At 50.9% G+C, this 22,575-nt stretch overlaps 1 protein-coding gene across 1 annotated transcript; it reads left to right on the forward strand.

The window, feature by feature from the left end:
* The first annotated feature begins 1,166 nt into the window (after positions 1 to 1,166).
* LOC129713949 (ras-related C3 botulinum toxin substrate 1-like) lies at positions 1,167 to 11,241 on the forward strand. The gene is made up of 6 exons (XM_055663365.1): positions 1,167 to 1,336; positions 2,697 to 2,768; positions 5,669 to 5,786; positions 6,401 to 6,463; positions 7,636 to 7,795; positions 10,118 to 11,241. Exons 1-6 carry the CDS (start codon positions 1,296 to 1,298, stop codon positions 10,243 to 10,245), a joined length of 582 nt encoding a protein of 193 aa, XP_055519340.1. The 5' UTR covers positions 1,167 to 1,295; the 3' UTR covers positions 10,246 to 11,241.
* Positions 11,242 to 22,575: the final 11,334 nt, after the last annotated feature.

Raw genomic sequence — 22,575 nt, forward strand, 5'->3', positions numbered from 1 at the left:
ATTCACCACCCTCTGACTCAAGAAATTCTTCCTCGTCTCCTTTCCAAAAATACGTCCTTTAATTCTGAGGCTGTGATCTCTGGTCCTAGACTCTCCCACTAATGGAAACATCCTCTCCACATCCACTCTATCCAGGCCTTTCACTATTCGGTAACTTTCAATGAGGAACCCGCTCATCCTTCTTAACTCCAGCGAGTACAGACCCAGTGCCGTCAAACGCTCATCATAGATCAACCCGCTCATTCCCGGGATCATTCTGGTAAACCTCCTCTTAAACCCTCTCCAGGACCACACATGCTTCCTGGGGACCAAATCTGCTCACAATATTCCCAGTGCTGCCTCACTAGCGTCCCACAAAGCCTCAGAATTATAGCTCTGCTGGTATAGTCTAGCCCTCCCGGAGTGTGGGAGAAAACCGGAGCACCCGGAGAAAACTCACACGGGTCACCGATGTTGGGGAAGTCCAGGACAAGGGGTCACAGCTTAAGGATAAGGGGGAAATCCTTTAAAACCGAGATGAGAAGAACTTTTTTCACACAGAGAGTGGTGAATCTCTGGAATTCTCTGCCACAGAAGGTAGTTGAGGCCACAGTTCATTGGCTATATTTAAGAGGGAGTTAGATGTGGCCCTTGTGGCTAAGGGGATCAGAGGGTATGGAGAGAAGGCAGGGATGGGATACTGAGTTAGATGATCAGCCATGATCATATTGAATGGCGGTGCAGGCTCGAAGGGCCGAATGGCCTACTCCTGCACCTAATTTCTATGTTTCTATGTTTCTATGTTTCCATGTCACGGGGAGAACGTGCAAACTCCGTACAGACAGCACCCGTAGTCAGGATCGAACCTGGGTCTCTGGTGCTGTGAGGCAGCAACTCTACCACTGGCACCTTTCCCTCCCCCTGAAACCTTGCCCCTCTCCCCTTCTAGTAGGTGGTAAACGGGGATAGTATAGAAGGGGGGCCTGATGGTCAGCACGAACATGATGGACCGAAGGGCCTCTTTCTGTGCTGAAAGTCTCTCTGGCTCACCTATTTCCTGTTGCATCCAAACAGCCCTCATTATGTTGCAAGCCATTATTTGGTAGTTAAATCAGCTGTAATCTGATTGTCCTACCTGGCCGTTGGGGATGTTGTTCGAGCCAGTCAGTATTCCTTCCGCTGAGAACGGGTCGGGGAGGAGGAGACCGATATCCAGGGGATCTCCAAGCTCACGGGTGGAGCAGAGTCGGGCAGTGGTCGGAGTCGAGGGGAGTGGGGAACGCTCTGACTGAGGGGGGAACTGCAAGCGCTCGGGAATGGTGATGAAAAGTATCAAATGTGTGGTGGTGGGTGATGGGTGAGTGACGACTCCGATGCTTCTACTATCCCAGTATTCCATCTTCCCAATGCTATTCCCACTCCCCCTTCCTTCCTCTCCTGGGGTTACTGCTGTTGACCTGTGTGGGTTTTCTCCGGGTGCTCCGGTTTAAGAAGGAACTGCAGATGCTGGAAAATCGAAGGTAGACAAAAGTGCCAGAGAAACTCAGCGGGTGCAGCAGCATCTATGGAGCGAAGGAAATAGGCAACGTTTCGGGCCGAAACCCAGAAGGGTTTCGGCCCAAAACGTTGCCTATTTCCTATAGTGGAGATTGTTCAACTTTTTGCATGGAGCGAAGGAAATAGGCAACGTTTCGGGCCCAAACCCTTCTTCAGACTAAACTATACTAAACTAAACTAAACTAAACTGAACTTGTGCGGGGTGATCGCTGATCAACACGGACTCGACGGGCTGAATGGCCTGTTTCCGTGCTGTATCTCTAAAGTCTAACGTCTCAAGTCTATTAGACAATAGACAATAGGTGCAGGAGTACTTCGAGCCGGCACCGAGAACAGTCCTCACTAAGGGTGTAGTCCTGATCTCCCAGTTTCAGCCTTTGTACATTTTTTTTTAAATCTGCACTTTTCTTTTGCTATAACAATATATTCAGCACTCTGGTTATTTAGTTTAGTTTAGTTAAATTTATTAAAACGCGCGCACACACACACACACACACACACACACACACACACACACACACACACACACACACACACACACACACACACACACACACACACACACACACACACACACACACACACACACGTATAAATATAGACACACACACACGTATTTATAAATATACATACACTCACATACTATGCACAATCACATATGTAAATGCATATATATATATATAGTGTTTAAGAAGGATACTGCAGATGCTGGAGAATCGAAGGTTACACAAAAAAGCTGGAGAAACTCAGCGGGTGCAGCAGCATCTATGGAGCGATATAAATAGGCAACGTTTCGGGCCGAAACCCAGAAGGGTTTTGGCCCGAAACGTTGCCTATTTCCTATAGTGGAGATTGTTCAACTCTTTGCATGGAGCGAAGGAAATAGGCAACCGAAGGGTTTCGGCCCGAAACGTTGCCTATTTCCTTCGCTCCATAGATGCTGCTGCACCCGCTGAGTTTCTCCAGCTTTTTTGTGTAACCTATATATATATATATGTCTGAAGAAGGGTCTCGACCCGAAACGTCACCCATTCCTTCTCTCCACAGATGCTGCCCGTCCCGCTGAGTTGCTCCAGCATTTTGTCTCCATCTTTGGCACAACCAACAACACCGTGGGTCGAGTCCACTGTTGACACCTGTGTCTTTCTCTCCTCTCTTAGGGCCGTTGGGAAGACCTCTGTCCTTATCACCTATACCACCCACACCTTCCCAGAGGAGTACATTCCCACCGTGTGAGTATATACTTCTCTGTCAGTTCCTTCCCGTTGATTTGCACCGGTTATGTTTCATTCTGCCGCCCTGTCCGATATCAGTGGGGAAAAGTTGATCCTGGATTAGTGTTGCCAACTGTCCCGTATTAGCCGGGACATCCCGTAGATTTTGGCTAAATTGGTTTGTCCCATCCGAGGTTCGCCCTTGTCCCGCTACTACTCGGTTCGAGGGGAGCGCCACGTCCGGCCCCGCCTCACCCGCCCCGACGTAGTGCAGCCCGTGGAGTGCAGCAGCAGCGCCTCGCCCGTGGCCCCGTCGGTCGGTCGGTAGCCCGGCCCAGCTGTCCGACCCTCGGAACTTCGCTTCCCGCTGACACCACCCCTCCTTCTCACGGCTGATCATCGGTTCATGAGTTGGACGGGGCGCCGGACTTTGTCGCGCGGCAAAACTCCTCAGCTGGCCCGCGGGCTGGGCTTTGTGTGCAGTCCAGCACCCCGGGCCAACTCACCATTCAATTTAATTTAGTTTAATTTAGTTCTGTCGTTGTCAGGCACGGGAATTGCTGTCAAAACATGCGGGGGGGGGGGGGGGACAATTTCTTGGCAGCGGCGGGCGCACATGGGCGTGTGGTTTCGGCTGCGGGCAACGGCAACAGCAGCTTCGTCCGCCCCGACTCGTGGGGCTTTAATCGGCCCGTTCGCGGGGCCTTTCATCGCCCGGCGGGGGCTTCAACGTCGGGAGCCTGGATCGCCTCGATGCAGCAGTTTGATTTTAAGCCGCGCCGGGCGACGAAAGGCCCCGCGAACAGGCCGATTCAGTCCTTAGAAAGCGGCCACAGTCCAGAACCAGGGGCCACAGTCCAGAACCAGGGGCCACAGTCCAGAACCAGGGGCCACAGTCCAGAACCAGGGGCCACAGTCCAGAACCAGGGGCCACAGTCCAGAACCAGGGGCCACAGTCCAGAACCAGGGGCCACAGTCCAGAACCAGGGGCCACAGTCCAGAACCAGGGGCCACAGTCCAGAACCAGGGGGGGCCACAGGGTCCACAGTCCAACCAGGGGCCACAGTCCAGAACCAGGGGCCACAGTCCAGAACCAGGGGCCACTGTCCAGAACCAGGGGCCACAGTCCAGAACCAGGGGCCACAGTCCAGAACCAGGGGCCACAGTCCAGAACCAGGGGCCACAGTCCAGAACCAGGGGCCACAGTCCAGAACCAGGGGCCACAGTCCAGAACCAGGGGCCACAGTCCAGAACCAGGGGCCACAGTCCAGAACCAGGGGCCAGAGTCCAGAACCAGGGGCCACAGTCCAGAACCAGGGGCCACAGTCCAGAACCAGGGGCCACAGTCCAGAACCAGGGGCCACAGTCCAGAACCAGGGGCCACAGTCCAGAACCAGGGGCCACAGTCCAGAACCAGGGGCCACAGTCCAGAACCAGGGGCCACAGTCCAGAACCAGGGGCCACAGTCCAGAACCAGGGGCCACAGTCCAGAACCAGGGGCCACACAGTCTTAGAATAAAGGGGAGACCATTTAGGACTGAGGTGAGAAAAAACGTTTTCACCCAGAGAGTTGTGAATTTGTGGAATTCCCTGCCACACAGAGGGCAGTGGAGGCCAAGTCACTGGATGGATTTAAGAGAGAGAGTTAGATAGAGCTCTAGGGGCTAGTGGAGTCAAAATATATGGGGAGAAGGCAGGCACCGGCTATTGATAGATGATCAGCCATGATCACAATGAATGGCGGTGCTGGCTCAAAGGGCCGAATGGCCTCCTCCTGCAGCTATTTTCTATGTTTCTATGTAAAGAGGCTGATAAAGTCCGGAACACAAAAAATGGGGGGGGGTTGTCCCCCACCTCTCGGGGGCAGGGGGGGGGGGGGGGGGGGGGGGGGGGGGGGGGAGGGGAACATGACCCCCTGTATCCCCCAGGGGATTTCCGCCCCTGGTCGTTGCCATGGGAACTTGAGGCAGGAGGTGGTGGAACAAACCAGGGTGTGGTGGGAGTGATTTGCATGCGGTCACTAAGGGAGGCAGCGTGGGGAGCGAGAGACACGAAATAGTCAAATTTATTCAGCCCATCTCAGCGGCACGGTGGTTCCATCCCAGCTACGGGTGCTGTCTGTACGGAGTTTGCACGTTCTCCCCGTGACCCGCGTGGGTTTTTCTCCGGGTGCTCCGGTTTCCTCCCACACTCCGAAGACGTGCAGGTTTGTAGGTTAATTGGCTTGGCGTTTGTGTAAATTGTCCCCAGTGTGTGTAGGATAGTGTTAGCTGGTCGGCGCAGATAGAGCCACTGGCTCGATTCACCTACAAGTAAGGACCTATAGAAAGATATTTCCCTCAGGAGTTTAAGAGTCAAGTCCAACAGTAGGGGTCTCACTGATCACATAGAAACATAGAAATTTGGTGCAGGAGTAGGCCATTCGGCCCTTCGAGCCTGCACCGCCATTCAATATGATCATGGCTGATCATCCAACTCAGTATCCCGTACCTGCCTTCTCTCCATACCCCCTGATCCCCTTAGCCACAAGGGCCACATCTAACTCCCTCTTAAATATAGCCAATGAACTGGCCTCAGCTACCCTCTGTGGCAGAGAGTTCCAGAGATTCACCACTCTCTGCGTGAAAAAAATCACGTACAGGAAGGAACTGCAGATGCTTGTTCAAATCGAAGATAGGCACAAAATCAGACTGAAGAAGGGTCTCGACCCGAAACATCACCCGTTCCTTCTCTCCAGAGATGCCGCCTGTCCCGCTGAGTTACTCCAGCGTTTGGTGTCTATCTTTGGTTTAAACCAGCATCTGCAGTTCCTTCCTGCACATTTCTGACCGGCTGAGTTACTCCAGCGCTTTGTGTCGGTTTGAGAGTTGCGTGACCTTTCACCGTGTACGGGAATGACCGTTGCATTCCACCCGCAGCTTTGACAACTATTCCACCACGGTGACCGTCGATGATGTGGTGGTCACTCTCGGGCTGTGGGACACGGCGGGACAAGAGGACTATGACCGGCTGCGGCCACTCTCTTACCCCCAGACTGTAAGAATGTCCGCTCAGCGATATGCCTCCCCATTCTCCCACAAGACACCCCTCCCCCCCCTCCTCCTCCCCCCCTCTCCCCCTCTTCTCCCTCTTCTCCCCTCCCTCCCTCCCCCCCCCCCCCACCCCCCCCTCATAGAGTCATAGAGTGATACAGCACAGAAACAGGCCCTTCAGCCCAACTTGCCCATACTGGCCCACAAAATGCATTTCGTTGTCTCTGTACTGTACACTGACAATGACAATTAAAATTGAATCTGAATCTGAATCTGAATGTCCCATCTACACCAGTCCAACCTGCCTGCACTTGGTCCATATCCCTCCAAACCTGCCCGATCCATGTACCTGTCTAAGTGTGTTGGGTGTAAGGAACGAGCTGCCAGAGGAGGTAGTTGAGGCTGGGACTACCCCAACATTGAAGAAACAGTTAGACAGGTACGTGGATAGGACAGGTTTGGAGGGATATGGGCAAAACGCGGGCAGGTGGGACTAGTGTAGATGGGACATGTTGGCAGGTGAGGGCAAGTTGGGCCGAAGGGCCTGTTTCCACGCTGTATCACTCCGGGATCTTCACTGGATGGCTGCAGTCTTCATTGTCGTTTCCTCTTTTCCAGGATGTGTTTGTCATCTGTTTCTCACTGGTCAACCCTGTCTCATTCATGAATGTACAGCTGAAGGTAAGAGCTGAGATCCCACCAATTTACTCAGACGTTCGATTGATCAGATACACGCACCTGCTCTTTTTGAAGTGATCAGTAGGCACATCTAGGTTAGTCTAGACCCTACGGCCCACCGAGTCCTGCACCTATTGTCTATTGTCTATTGACAAAAGGATTTGAGTATAGGAGCAGGGAGGTTCTACTGCAGTTGTACAGGGTATTGGTGAGGCCACACCTGGAGTATTGCGTACAGTTTTGGTCTCCAAATCTGAGGAAGGACATTATTGCCATAGAGGGAGTGCAGAGACGGTTCACCAGACTGATTCCTGGGATGTCAGGACTGTCTTATGAAGAAAGACTGGATAGACTTGGTTTATACTCTCTAGAATTTAGAAGACTGAGAGGGGATCTTATAGAAACTTACAAAATTCTTAAGGGGTTGGACAGGCTAGATGCAGGAAGATTGTTCCCGATGTTAGGGAAGTCCAGGACAAGGGGTCGCAGCTTAAGGATAAGGGGGAAATCCTTTAAAACCGAGATGAGAAGAACTTTTTTCACACAGAGAGTGGTGAATCTCTGGAACTCTCTGCCACAGAGGGTAGTTGAGGCCAGTTCATTGTCTATATTTAAGAGGGAGTTAGATGTGGCCCTTGTGGCTAAGGGGATCAGGGGGTATGGAGAGAAGGCAGGTACGGGATACTGAGTTGGATGATCAGCCATGATCATATTGAATGGCGGTGCAGGCTCGAAGGGCCGAATGGCCTACTCCTGCACCTAATTTCTATGTTTCTATGTTTCTATGTTTCTATGTTTCTATGTTTCTATGACCCAGAAACGTCACCCATTCCTTCTCTCCAGAGATGCTGCCTGTCCCGCTGAGTTACTCCAGCATTTTGTGTCTATCTTCAGTTTAAACCAGCATCTGTGCAGTTCCTTCCTCCACTGGTGTCTAGGGTGTAGGATGGTTCAGTTGCCTGATAACAGCTGGGATAAGACTGTCCCCTGAATCTGGAGGAAACAGGTTCCTTCTGGAATCTGAAGAACATGTTCTTGTATCATTATGAAATGTCCATAAAATGTTATGAATTCACGAACATATGACAATTGGGTTGGGAGGGAGGGAGAGATGGCGGGGTAGATTGGATGGGCCAAATGGCTCCTGTGAACCTGTGGACTTCTCCCCACCGCAGTGGTCCTCCGAGGTGAAGCATCACTGCCCCAACTGCCCCATCATCCTGGTGGGCACCAAGAAGGACCTGAGGGACAACAAGGACACCATTGAGAAGTTGAAGGAGAAGGACATGGCTCCGGTCAGTTGCAAGGAGGGCGAGCAGAAAGCCAAGGAGATCGGTACGTTGGGTCAGCTTCCTCCTCCAGCCCACCGACCCCACACCCACCCAACAATCACCCGTACACCAACACTATGCTACACACCAGGGACCTAACCACGGGTGCTGTCTGTACGGAGTTTGCACGTTCTCCCCGTGGCCTGCGTAGGTTTTTCTCCGGGTGCTCCGGTTTCCTCCCACGCTCCAAAGACGTGCAGGTTTGTAGGTGAATTGGCTTCTGTAAATTGTCCCCTAGTTGACAAGGAGTGTGTGGGATGGGTCTAGTCCACGGGGTGGTCGCTGGTCGGCGCGGACTCGGTGGGCCAAACGTCCCGCTTGTGTCTCTAAACTTAACTAAACTCAACGTGCTGTCTGTACGGAGTTTGCACGTTCTCCCCGTGGCCTGCGTGGGTTTTCTCCGGGTGCTCCGGTTTCGTCCCACGCCCCAAAGACGTGCAGGTTTGTAGGGTCTGAAGAAGGGTTTCGGCCCGAAACGTTGCCTATTTCCTTCGCTCCATAGATGCTGCTGCACCCGCTGAGTTTCTCCAGCATTTTTGTGTACCTTCGATTCTCCAGCATCTGCAGTTCCTTCTTAAACACAGGTTTGTAGGGTAATTGGCTTCTGTAAAAAATAGGATATATGGATCGCTGGTTGGCGTGGGGTTAGTGAGCCCAAGGGCCTGTTTCCGCGCTGTATCTCTAAAGTCCAAACACTGTTTAGTAGCTATCTAGCTGTTTCATGCCAGCGGACTTGTTCAAACTGCAGTAAACACAAGTCCCCTTTAGTACAGGTTCAGACACACCCTCAAGGAAAATGTGGATTAGATCATTGCTAGCTAGGGGAAGGTGTCAACGAAGTATATACAGATAAAATTCACTAAAGAGGGCAGTCAGACTAGTGGGAGAATGAGGAAGGGGGAGGGGTGGAGAGAGAGGGGAAGAGCAAGGGTCATTTGAAGATAGAGAAGTCAATATCTCCAGAGATGCTGCCTGTCCCACTGAGTTACTCCAGCGTTTTGTGTCTACCTTCGATTGAGACCAGCATCTGCAGTTCCTTCCTACACAAGTCAATGTTCATACCGCTGGGGTGTAAGCTGCCCAAGTGAAATATGAGGTGCTGTTCCTCAAATTTGCTGCTGGGCCTCACTCTGACAGTGGAGGAGGCCCAGGACAGAAAGGTCAGTGTGGGAATGGGAGGGGGAGTTGAAGGGCTGAGGAACCGGGAGATCAGGTAGGTTTAGGCAGACTGAGCGGAGGTGTTCAGCCAAATGATCGCCGAACCGATGTACAGGAGTCCACGCCCGGAACAGTGGATACAGTAGATGAGGTGGGAGGAGGTGCAAGATGCTGCCTGTCCCGCTGAGTTATAAGTCATGTCATTGGTGATAGGAGCAGAATTAGGCCTTTCGGCCCATCAAACCTACTCCGTTGTTCAATCATGGCTGATCTATCTCTCCCTCCTAACCCCATTCTCCTGCCTTCTCCCCATAACCCCTGACACCCGTTCTAATCAAGAATCTATCTATCTCTGCCGTAAAAATATCCACTGACTTGTGGCCTCCACAGCCGTCTGTGGCAAAGAATTCCACAGATTCACCACCCTCTGACTAAAGAAATTCTCCTTCCGAAAAGAACATCCTTTAATTCTGAGGTTGTGACCTCTAGTCCTAGACTCTCCCACTAGTGGAAACATCCTCTCCACATCCGCTCTATCCAAGCCTTTCACTGTTCGGCAAGTTTCAATGAGGTTCCCCCTCGTTCTTCCAAACTCCAGCGAATGCAGGCCCAGTACCGTCAAACGTTGAGGGAGCCCAGAACCAGGGGCCACAGTTTAAGGGATGGCGGGACTGTCATATGCTGAGAGAATGGAGCGGCTGGGCTTGTACACTCTGGAGTTTAGAAGGATGAGAGGCTATCTTATTGAAACATATAAGATTGTTAAGGGGTTGGACACGCTAGAGGCAGGAAACATGTTCCCAATGTTGGGGGAGTCCAGAACCAGGGGCCACACACACACAGTTTAAGAATAAGGAGTAAGCCATTTAGAACAAACACTTTTTCTCACAGAGAGTTGTGAGTCTGTGGGATTCTCTGCCTCACAGAGGGCGGTGGAGGCCAGTTCTCTGGATGCTTTCAAGAGAGAGCTAGATGGGGCTCTTAAAGATAGCGGAGTCAGGGGATATGGGGAGAAGGCAGGAACGGGGGACTGATTGGGGATGATCAGCATTGAATGGCGGTGCTGGCTCGAAGGGCCGAATGGCCTACTCCTGCACCTATTGTCTATTGTCTAAACACTCGTCATATTGTGTCTTCAATACTCATGCCTTGTATTGTACAACTTCAGGCGCTTTTAAATACGTTGAAAGTTCCGCTCGGAAGGACATCGGTCTAAAGGACATCTTCGACGCAGCAATCCGAGCTGTGATCCAGCAACCAGCTAAGAAAGGTCGGAGTCGTTGCTTCATTCTGTAGCCAGATTCTCAGGACATTATCGGCGGGTCCTGATATGAATGGATCAAGACCGTACGGCCATCAATATCTCACGTGGAATTCCTCTGGGAAAGAACCTCCGTCTGCTCACCTTGGTGAAGGAACTACCTGATTTGTCCCGTCCACATGCCTTTACTTATCCAATTTATTTTTCGAGTTCCATAATGTATCTAACGATAGACACAACTTGCCGGAGTAACTCAGCGGGACAGGCAGCATCTGTGGAGAGGAGGAATGGTTGACGTTTCGGGTCGAGACCTTTCTATTTGTCTGAAAAAGGGTCTCGACCCAAATCAACTTTTCCATTATTCCAGCTTTTTGTGTCTATCTTCAGTTTCAGTGCAGTTCAGTTTATGATTAGACAAAGGGTTTCGGCCCGAAACGTTGCCTATTTCCTTCGCTCCATAGATGCTGCTGCACCCGCTGAGTTTCTCCAGCATTTTTGTCTACCTTCTAAAGACTCTATGTTTTGTACTATCCAGCTGTTCCATGCCAGCCGACTTGTTCAGACTGCAGCCAACACAACTCTCCTTCAGAACATGTTTCCTTTGAGTTAAAATTAGAGTTGAAACATTCCCTTGCTGTTATTTTTATGTATAAAAGTTGACGTTTCTAGATTGGTGGGGGCTTGTGTCATTTTCTGTAACGCAGTGACCAGCTTATATTCCTCATCTTGCATTATATCCATATTTTTTTGTAATATTTAATATGTGGTTCAGCAGTAAAATAAAGGTTAGAAATACTGAACAGATCTCGAGCATTTTAGAACATAGAAATAGGAACTGGAACTCCAAGCGTACAATGTCCGCGCCGAGCATGCATGTAATCCATCGCCTTTCATTCTCTGCACATACATGTTGTGTTTAGTTTAGAGATACAGCACGGAAACAGGCCCTTCGGCCCAGCGAGTCCACACTGACCATATATCATCCGTCATTCTCATCCACTCCCTACACACTAGGGGACAATTAACACGTTGGGCAGTCATGGTGGCGCAGCGGTAGAGTTGCTGCCTTACAGCAAAATGCAGCACCATCGACCCGGGTTCGATCCCGACTACGGGCACTGTCTGTACGGAGTTTGTACGTTCTGTTCCCCCCGTGAGTTTTCGGCGAGATCTTCGATTTCCTCCCACACTGCAAAGACACACAGGTTTGTAGGTTTGATTAATTGAATGTTAAAAAAAAATGTTCAGTATAAAATTGTCCAAGTTCCAATGCTGAGATTAGCTAGAGCTTTTCAGCGTAATAGATCCTGATGATCCTGATCGAGATTAGCCCACAAACACGCATGTCTTTGGCATGTGGGAGGAGACCGGAGTATTGTGTGCAGTTTTGGTCCCCTAATTTGAGGAAGGACATTCTTGCTATTGAGGGAGTGCAGCGTAGGTTCACCAGGTTATTTCCCGGGATGGCATGATTGTCACATGCCGAGAGAATGAAACAGCTGGGCTTGTACACTCTGGAATTTAGGAGATTGAGAGGGCATCTCATTGAAACTTACAAAATTGTTAAGGGGTTGGACACGCTAGAGGCAGGAAACATGTTCCCGATGTTGGGGGAAGTCCAGAACCAGGGGCCACACACACACAGTTTAAGAATAAGGGGTCAGCCATTTAGAACGGAGACGAGGAAACACTTTTTCTCACAGAGAGTGGTGAGTCTGTGGAATTCTCTGCCTCAGAGGGTAGTTGAGGCCAGTTCTCTGGATGCTTTCAAGAGAGAGCTAGATAGGGCTCTTAAAGATAGCGGAGTCAGGGGATATGGGGAGAAGGCAGGAAAGGGCTACTGATTGGAGATGATCAGCCATGATCACATTGAATGGCGGTGCAGGCTTGTAGGGCCGAATGGCCTCTACTCCTGCATCTATTTTCTATTGTCTATGTTTCTTTTACAGTACCCGTGGGGACCAGGTCTGTGTGTATTGTGTGCAGTTTTGGTCCCCTAATTTGAAGGAAGCAGAGTTCTGGAATATGGGGAGAGCCCAGGGTTAATGCAAGGTCAGTATAAGGGATGGCAGGATTGTCAGTATGGACACAATGGGCCGCTGGGCTGTTTACTGCTGAATTACACCAGGAAGGATAGAGGGCATCTCCTTTCTGAAACATTAAGATTGTGAACCAGCAGGGCACGCTAGAGGCAGGAAACAGTTTCCCGATGTTGGGAGAGTCCTGAGGATAGGCACACACATAGCTGGAGAACTCAGCGGGGTAAGCCATTTAGAACGGAGACGAGGAAACACTTTTTCTCACGAGACCCTTCTTCAGTCTGTGGAATTCGTCTGCCTCAGGGGCCGGTGGACCCGACCTTCTCTGGACCTTTCAAGAGAGAGCTACACTAGGGCATCTTAAAATTAGCGGAGTCAGGGGATATGGGGAGAAGGCAGGAACTGGGTACTGATTGGGGATGAGTCAGCCATGATCACATTGAATGAAATGCTGCTCGATTTCCGAATGGCCTTCTCCTGCACCTATTGTGTATTGTCTACTGTTATTTTACAGTACCGGTGGGGACAGGTCTGTGTGTGTATAATATTGGGGGCACAGTGGTAGAATGGGGCAGAGCAGAAGGGAATATGGGGAGGATGAAATGGGGTTAATGCAAGGTCAGTATAAGTGGGGCCAGATGGTCAGTATGGACACAATGGGCCGAAGGGCCTGTTTACTGCTGAATTACACCAGGACTCTCTTAAATGCATCTCCTTTCTCCAGTTCCAGTGTGAACCAGCAGGTGTCAGTGTTTAACAGTGACCAGTGACCAGACCATGTGAGGTCGCTGAGGATAGGCACGAAAATGCTGGAGTAACTCAGCGGGACAGGCGGCATCTCTGGAGAGAAGGAATGGGTGACGTTTCGGGTCGAGACCCTTCTTCAGTCTACTGCGTGGGAACAGGCCCCTCGACCCGACCTGCCCACACCGACCAACATGTCCCACCCACACTAGGAACATGTCACATTAGATACTAGTACCTTTCCGTAGAATTGTCTGAACCTGGGCAAGTTTTAGAATTAGATTGGAGGGGGCAGTTTTTGTGCAATTAGAATAAAGGGCCTGTCCCACTTAGGCGATTTTTTTTTTTTTTCTTAATTTTTAATTTAGTTTTATTCCAGGACAAGGGGTCACAGCTTAAGGATAAGGGGGAAATCCTTTAAAGCCGAGATGAGAAGAACTTTTTTCACACAGAGAGTTGTGCATCTCTGGAACACTCTGCCGCAGAGGGCAATCGGGCCAGTTCAGTCAAGCCAAGTCAGTTTTTATTTGCACATACACATACGAGATGTGCAGTGAAATGAAAGTGGCAATGCTCTCGGACTTTTGTGCAAAAGACAACAGAAGTTCACCACAAATCTGAACACAATCATAACACACATATTCTTTTACATAATAAATAATAGAAGGAAAAACGTTCTGTAGAGTTAGTCAAGTTAGTAAGTTAATTGGCTATATTTAAGAGGGAGTTAGATGTGGTCCTTGTGGCTAAGGGGATCAGAGGGTATGGAGAGAAGGCAGGGATGGGATCCTCCGTTGGATGATCAGCCATGATCATATTGAATGGCGTGCAGCTCTCTGGCCTTCCTGAAGTCTACACCTGAGCTCTATTTCTCTTCTTCTACGTTTTCTATTCGCCAGGCAATTGTCAGGAAAAAACACTCGGCATCTACTATTGCTACGACCTTGTACACCTTTATTTTTCAACCTTGTAACCTAAATGAAAGCCAATCAAAAAAGAAACAAAAACTTGAAAGCAAGGAAAGAGAAATGAAGAGAATAATATAAAGGAACAAGAAAAAGATCTCCTGAGCTACCAAAGCAGTGCAGCGAAAAGAATGAGAAATAAGAATACCTTATTTCTTATTTCACGTGGCGATTTTTTTAGGCGTCTGCCCCTGACTACGACAATGGAATTCACCGAAGACAACCTAGGCCATCCTGGCGACAACCTACAACAGCACCTACATCAGGAGTAACATAGAAACATAGAAAATAGGTGCAGGAGTAGAGGCCATTCGGCCCTTTGAGCCTGCACCGCCATTCAATATGATCATGGCTGATCATCCAACTCAGTATCCCGTACCTGCCTTCTCTCCATACCCCCTGATCCCCTTAGCCACAAGGGCCACATCTAACTCTCTCTTAAATATAGCCAATGAACTGTGTGGCCTCAACTACCTTCTGTGGCAGAGAATTCCACAGATTCACCACTCTCTGTGTGTGAAAAAAAATGTTTTTCTCATCTCGGTCCTAAAAGATTTCCCCCTTATCCTTAAACTGTGTGTGTGGCCCCTTGTTCTGGACTTCCCCAACATCAGGAACAATCTTCCTGCATCTAGCCTGTCCAACCCCTTAAGAATGTTGTAAGTTTCTATAAGATCCCCCCTCAATCTTCTAAATTCTAGCGAGTACAAGCCGAGTCTATCCAGTCTTTCTTCATATGAAAGTCCTGACATCCCAGGAATCAGTCTGGTGAACCTTCTCTGTGCTCCCTCTATGGCAAGAATGTCTTTCCTCAGATTAGGAGACCAACACTGTACGCAATACTCCAGGTGTGGTCTCACCAAGAAGACAAGTCGAAGACAGTCGCCGAACATTTCAAAATCCAGCGGCAACCAGAAAGACACTCGGACTCTTTGGGCGGCTCACGGCCGTACAGCCTAGTCTCCAGCAGTCAGCTTAAAAATTCGCCTAAGTGGGACAGGGCCTTAAAGCGTGCACGCGCTTGGTGGGAACAAAGACACTTTTCATAAGTATTCGCAAATGCATAGTTCCCTCTCACTCTCATTTTTCAATACAAGACCCTCAGAGACTAACATAAAAGCAATCTGTGTCAGCGAGCCCTTTCAGCCAGACATTCCTTGCGATGGTTGTTACTTCTTTGCGGTGAAGAAAGATGATGGGGGAAGGCCAGAAATAGCTCAGAGAGTCAGCTGGGCTCATTTGCTATTCCAGACTTTTCTCCACACAAAAATATATCCACTGGCCTTCAAGAATGTATCTGCATTGCTCCACCTCTGCCTTGCTGGGGGTACAAAATCTCCCCCAGTTACATCACCTGACTATAACCATATAACCATATAACAATTACAGCACGGAAACAGGCCATCTCGGCCCTACAAGTCCATGCCGAACAAATTTTTTTCCCCTTAGTCCCACCTGCCTGCCCTCATACCATAACCCTCCATTCCCTTCTCATCCATATGCCTATCCAATTTATTTTTAAATGATACCAATGAACCTGCCTCCACCACTTCCACTGGGAGCTCATTCCACACCGCAGACCATGGAAGTCTGTGGAATTCTCTGCCTCAGAGGGCAGTGGAGGCAGGTTCTCTGGATGCTTTCAAGAGAGAGCTAGATAGGGCTCTTAAAGATAGCGGAGTCAGGGGATATGGGGAGAAGGCAGGAATGGGGTACTGATTGGGGATGATCAGCCATGATCACATTGAATGGCGGTGCTGGCTCGAAGGGCTGAATGGCCCTCCTGCACCTCCTGTACCTATTGTCTATTGTCTATTGACCCACAAGGTCCATAGAGGAATGCACCCTTGGACAGAGTGGGTGTGGAGAGGATGTTTCCACTAGTGGGAGAGTCTAGGACCAGAGGGCACAGCCTCAGAATTAAAGGAAGTTTCTTTAGGAAGGAGATGAGGAGGGATTTCGCAGTCTGGTTACTTGAGTTTTTGGCGACCTGCAGGATTAGCATCCCTGTTTCCCACACTGATGCTGGGAATATCTGCACACAAAGAGTGGGTATTTCCTGAATTAGAAAAGTCTCCCTCCCTCTCTCCCTCTCCCTCTCTACCCCTCTCCCTCTCTCCCTCCTCCCTCTCCCTCTCTCCTCTCTCCCTCTCCCCTCTCTCCTCTCTCTCCCTCTCCCTCTCTCCTCCTCTCTCCCCCTCTCCCTTCTCTCTCCCTCCCTCTCTCCCTCTCCCTCCCTCCCCCTCTCTCCCCCCCTCTCCCCCCCCCTCCTCCCCCTCCCCCTCCCTCTCCCTCCCCCCTCTCTCCCTCTCTCCCTCTCTCCCCTCTCCCTCTCTCCCCCTCTCCCTCTCCCCCTCTCCCCCTCTCCCTCTCCTCCCTCTCTCTCCCCTCTCCCCCCTCTCCCCTCTCCCTCTCTCCCCTCTCTTCCCCTCTCCCTCTCCTCTCTCCCCCTCTCCCTCTCCCCTCTCTCCCTCCTCCCCTCCCCCCTCTCCCCCTCTCCCCTCTCCCTCCTCTCCCCTCTCCCTCTCTCCCCCTCTCCCCCTCTCCCTCCCTCCCTTCCCTCTCCCCTCTCTCCCCCTCTCCCCCCTCTCTCCCCTCTCTCCCCCTTTATTCTCCCCCTCTCTCTCTCTGCCTCTCTCCCTCCTCTTCTCTCTCTATTCTCCCCTCCCCCTCTCCCCCTCTCCTCCCCTCCCCCCCTCTCCCCTCTCCCCCTCTCCCTCTCCCTCCCTCTATCCCCCTCTTCCTCCCCTTCCCTCCCTCTCCTCCCCCCCTCCCCTCCTCCCCTCCTCCCCCTCTCCCCTCTCTCCTCCCCTCTCCTCCTCTCCTCCCCTCTCCCTCTCCCCTCCCCTCTCCCCCTCTCCTCTCTCCCCCCCCCCCCCCCCCCCTCCCCCCCCCCCCCCCCCTCCTCCCCCCCCCCCCCCCCCCCCCCCCCCACCCCCCCCCCCCCCCCCCCCCCCCCCCCCCACCCCCCCCCCCCCCCCCCCCCCTCCCCCCCTCCCCCTCTCCCCTGCCCCTCTCCCTCTTGTCCACTCCCCTCTATGCCCCTCTCTTTGTCCTCATATGCAGCCTGCTACCCACCGCTGGAGGAAGCAATGGGAGAGGGAACACTAACAGTGGCAGCTATTTGGCAGCTCAGGGACATTTCCCCTGGGTTTCATTAGGCAATATCCGGGATATTAATCCTTCACTCCAGGACAAGTCTGAATGTTGAACGCTGGGAGCGGTGATGTAGTCAGTGTGGAATCTACATCATGAATCTGAACGATGCAGACAATCAGAGCTGGACACAAACAGCGTTGTAGCCTTCGCACCAAAAATAGCAACGTTACACCACAACCTTCCCTGGAGACCTCTAGCACGGAAACAGGCCCTTCGGCCCATCTTGCCCGCGCCGACCAACATGCCCCACCTACACTAGTTTAGTTACGTTCAGTTCAGAGTGACAGAGTGGAAACAGGCCCTTCAGCCCATCTTGCCCATGTTAGACATAGACATAGAAAATAGGTGCAGCAGTAGAGGCCATTCGGCCCTTCGAGCCTGCACTGCCATTCAATATGATCATGGCTGATCTTCCAACTCAGTATCCTGTACCTGCCTTCTCTCCATACCCCCTGATCCCTTTAGCCACAAGGGCCACATCTAAGTCCCTCTTAAATATAGCCAATGAACTGTGGCCTCAACTACCCTCTGTGGCAGAGAGTTCCACATGTTGACCAACATGTCCCATCTACACTAGGTTAGTTACCTTTAGTTCAGAGTTACAGCATGGAAACAGGCCCTTCTGCCCATCATGCCCATGCCGACTAACATGCCCCATCTACATTAGTCCCACAAATCAGTTTAGGTAAGGTTGGTTTAGAGATACAGTTTGGAAACATGGCCCTTCGGCCCAACTTGCCCCATCTACATTAGTTGAGTTTAGTTTAGTTTAGAGATACAGCTTGGAAACATGGCCATTCGGCCCACCGAGTCCGCTGCCACCAGCGATCCCCGCACACTAACACTATCCTACACACACTAGGGGGGGGGGGGGGGGGGAGAGGGAGAGAGAGAGAGAGAGGAGAGAGAGAGAGAGAGGGTGAGGGAGAGCGAGCGTGGGAGGGAGTGTGTGAGTGTGTGAGAGAGAGTGTGTGAGAGAGAGAGAGAGAGAGAGAGAGAGAGAGAGAGAGAGAGAGAGAGAGAGAGAGAGAGTGAGTGTGAGAGAGGGAGAGAGGGGGAGTGTGTAAGTAAAGGGAGAGAGAGTGTGAGTGGGAGTATAAATGAATAATATCATCCCTAGTGTGTGTAGGATAGTATTAGTGTGCGGAGATCGCTGGTAGGCACGGACTCGGTGGGCCGAATGGCCTGTTTCCACGCTGTATCTCTAAACTAAACTAAACTCAACTAACGTAGATGGGGCATGTTGGTTGGAGTGGGCAAGATGGGCCAAAGGGCCTGTTTCCGAGCTGTATCTCTAAACTAAACTAACACAGTGTACAATGACACATACAGTTTTCAGAACCGATTGGCTTTAGTCAAAGTTTAATAAGTAAAGGACTTATCTAAATATTTGGTACAGGTACCATCAACACTGCTCAAAGCAGCTGCACCAAACACTTACTTAATCTGAAGTCTGAAACATAGAAACATAGAAACATAGAAATTAGGTGCAGGAGTAGAGGCCATTCGGCCCTTCGAGCCTGCACCGCTATTCAATATGATCATGGCTGATCATCCAACTCAGTATTCCGTACCTGCCTTCTCTCCATACCCCCTGATTCCCTTAGCCACAAGGGCCACATCTAACTCCCTCTTAAATATAGCCAATGAACTGGCCTCAACTACCCTCTGTGGCAGAGAGTTCCAGAGATTCACCACTCTCTGTGTGAAAAAAGTTCTCCTCATCTCAGTTTTAAAGGATTTCCCCCTTATCCTTAAGCTGTGACCCCTTGTCCTGGACTTCCCTAACATCGGGAACAATCTTCCTGCCTCTAGCCTGTCCAACCCCTTAAGAATTTTGTAATTTTCTATAAGATCCCCCCCCTCAATCTCCTAAATTCTAGAGAGTACAAGCCGAGGCTATCCAGTCTTTCTTCATAAGACAGTCCTGATCATCCCATGATCATATTGAATGGGGGTGCAGGCTCGAAGGGCTGAATGGCCTACTCCTGCACCTAATTTCTATGTTTCTATGTTTCTATTTCCTTCGCTCCATAGATGCTGCTGCACCCGCTGAGTTTCTCCAGCATTTTTGTCTACCTTCGATTTTCCAGCATCTGCAGTTCCTTCTTAAACATTTCCTTCTCACACCCCAGCGGTATGAATATTGACTTCACTAACTTCTGTCCCTCTCTCTCCCTTCCTCCTCCGACTAGTTTCACTGTCCTCCAGATTAGATATTACATTCTCTGCCAACGTTGTCAACTTCCCCTCAGCCAACTTGTCCTTCCATATCATAAGGTCATAAGGAATAGGAGTAGAATTAGGCCATTCGGCCTATCAAGTCTACTCTGCCTACTCCAATCATGGCTGATCTATCTCTCCCTCCTAACCCAATTCTACTGCCTTCTGCCCGTAACCCCTGACACCCGTACTAATCAAGAATCTATCTATCTCTGCCTGGAAACATGTAGCTTTGGCCCCAGCAAGTCCATGGGTACTGATTGGGGATGATCAGCCATGATCACATTGAATGGCAGTGCTGGCTCGAAGGGCCGAATGGCCTACTCCTACATCAATTGTCTATTGAGGGGGACATCTTTGAAACTTACCGAACAGTGAAAGGCCTGGATAGAGTGGATGTGGAGAGGATGTTTCCACTAGTGGGAGAGTCTAGGACTAGAGGTCACAGCCTCAGAATTAAAGGACGTTCCTTCAGGAAGGAGATGAGGAGGAATTTCTTTTTTCAGAGGGTGGTGAATCTGTGGAATTCTTTGCCACATAGATGGCTGTGGAGGCCACAAATCAGTGGATATTTATAAGGCAGAGATAGATAGTCTTGATTAGTACGGGTGTCAGGGGTTATGGGGAGAAGGCAGGAGAATGGGGTTAGGAGGGAGAGATAGATCAGCCATGATTGAATGGTGGAGTAGACTTGATGGGCCGAATGGCCTGATTCTGCTCCTATAACCTATGAACATGGAGCTAGAAAGTGCAGCAGGGCTTGAGTAGAACTCAGTATCACGAAAAAAAGATTTCCGACCGGCAGTTTTGTTTATTTGTCAAAGGGAAGTGCTTTTCCTGCAGCTTTTCCAACATTGCTGACTGAATGTATTCAAGAGGGAGTTAGATGGAGCTCTGAAGGCTAACAGAATCAAGGGATATGGGGAGAAAGCAGGAACGGGGGGTACTGATTCTGGATGCTCAGCCACGAGCGGGCCGAATGGCGGGGTAGACTTGATGGGCCGAATGGCCTAATTCTGCTCCCATCAGGTGCAGCAGGCAGTAAAGAAAGCGAATGGTATGTTAGCTTTCATTGCAAAAGGATTTGAGTATAGGAGCAGAGAGGTTCTACTGCAGTTGTACAGGGTCTTGGTGAGACCACACCTGGAGTATTGCGTAGAGTTTTGGTCTCCAAATCTGAGGAAGGACATTATTGCCATAGAGGGAGTGCAGAGACGGTTCACCAGACTGATTCCTGGGATGTCAGGACTGTCTTATGAAGAAAGACTGGATAGACTTGGTTTATACTCTCTAGAATTTAGAAGATTGAGAGGGGATCTTATAGAAACTTACAAAATTCTTAAGGGGTTGGACAGGCTAGATGCAGGAAGATTGTTCCCGATGTTAGGGAAGTCCAGGACAAGGGGTCACAGCTTAAGGATAAAGGGGAAATCCTTTTAAACCGAGATGAGAAGAACTTTTTTCACACAGAGAGTGGTGAATCTCTGAACTCTCTGCCACAGAGGGTAGTTGAGGCCAGTTCATTGGCTATATTTAAGAGGGAGTTAGATGTGGCCCTTGTGGCTAAGGGGATCAGGGGGTATGGAGAGAAGGCAGGTACGGGATACTGAGTTGGATGATCAGCCATGATCATATTGAATGGCGGTGCAGGCTCGAAGGGCTGAAGGGCCTCTACTCCTGCACCTAATTTCTATGTTTCTATCACTTATGAGTTCCTGGACGTATGAATTCCTCCAAGCAGTGTCCGAGGGATTAGCAGTCTTGAAGGAGTTGGGAGCGGGCAAAGGGGCTGAAATCCTCCCGTGAGCCGAAGGGCCTGTTTCCGCATTGTACCTCCAACCTACAACCAACTAAACCACTCATTGTGGAATTGGGCAGAAAGTACCCAGAGGCACAAGGAACTGCAGACGCTGGAATTAAAAAAAAAGCGCAGTTACTCCAGCGCCCTGGGGAATACCTGCTGCGGTATTCTTAAGACCCGAAACGTTACCCATTCCTTCTATCCAGAGATGCTGCCTGGCCCGCTGAGTTTTTTAAAAATTTCAAAATAGACTTTATTCAATTGATAAATATAAACAATTCCTGAACCATCCAAACAAACAAAATTCATCCGACATTTTCGGAGACTATACAAATTTTTTCAGTACAATTTTTTTACATTTGTCAAATTTCACCAAACAGTCCCCCACCCGTGCCACTCTGTGGCCCCTGTCCAAGTAATAAATATATACAATGTTTACACAGTGCGAAAATTCCATCTGACATTTTCATTTCCACAAATAATGTCCCCTGGCCCGCTGAGTTACTCCGGCATTTTGTGTCACTCTTTGGTGCAGTATAATTCTTTGCCTTGTGGACCATTCACAGGTATGCAAAGAGGAGCCACATGTAGGCCATCGGGAAGGTCACAAATGTATTCAATGTAGTCCCCAATGGGCCCCCCCCCCACCCTCTCCCTCCCCCCCCCCCCCCCCCTCCCCCTCTCCCGCTCTCTCGCTCTCCCTCTCTCCCTCTCTCCCTCGCTCTCACCCTACCGGAGCTACAGTGACATGGGGCGGGGAGGGGGGAGAGAGGGAGAGGGAGAGAGGGAGAGAGGGAGAATTGAATCTCCCCCTCTCCCTCTCCCTCTCCCTCTCCCTCTCCCTGTCCCTCTCCCTCTCCCTCTCTCCCTCTCTCCCCTCCCCCTCCCTCTCCCTCTCCCCCTCTCCCTCTCTCCCTCCCCTCCCCCTCCTCCCCTCTCCCTGTCCCTCTCCCTCTCCCCCTCTCTATCTCATTCTCTCTCTCCTTCTCCCTCTCTCCCTATCTATCTCATTCCCTCCCTCTCTCCCTCGCTCCTCCCTCTCACTCTCACTCTCTCCCCTCTCCCTCTCCCTCTCTCCCTCTGTCTCCCTCCCCCTCCCTCCCCCTCTACCTCTCTCTAGACTCCCCTCCCTCCTCTCCCCCCCCCCTCTCTCTCCCCTCTCTCTCTCTCTCCCCCTCTCCCCCTTCCCTCTCCCTTTCCCACTACCTCTCCCCCTCTCCTCCCCCCTCCCCCTCTCCCTCTCTCCTCTGCCCCCCCCTTTCTCTCTCTCTCTCTCTCTCCCTCCCTCCCTCTCCCCCCCTCTCCCTCCCTCCCTCTCCCCTCTCCCTCTCCCCTCCCTCCCTCCCTCTCCTCTCTCCCCTCCCTCTCCCTCTCCCTCCTCTCCTCTCCCTCCCTCTCCCTCTCCCCTCCCTCTCCCTCTCCTCTCCCTCTCCC

This window comes from Leucoraja erinacea, chromosome 37, assembly GCF_028641065.1.
Source record: "Leucoraja erinacea ecotype New England chromosome 37, Leri_hhj_1, whole genome shotgun sequence".
NCBI classification, from domain to species: Eukaryota; Metazoa; Chordata; class Chondrichthyes; order Rajiformes; family Rajidae; genus Leucoraja; species Leucoraja erinaceus.

Excerpts from the sequence above, each read along its gene's own strand:
- LOC129713949 (XM_055663365.1), top strand. The coding sequence starts at position 1,296 with ATGGTGATGAAAAGTATCAAATGTGTGGTGGTGGGTGATGG. Across the intron at positions 6,464-7,635 it reads TCATGAATGTACAGCTGAAG|TGGTCCTCCGAGGTGAAGCA; the intron begins GTAAGAGCTGAG and ends TCCCCACCGCAG. Across the intron at positions 7,796-10,117 it reads GCAGAAAGCCAAGGAGATCG|GCGCTTTTAAATACGTTGAA; the intron begins GTACGTTGGGTC and ends GTACAACTTCAG.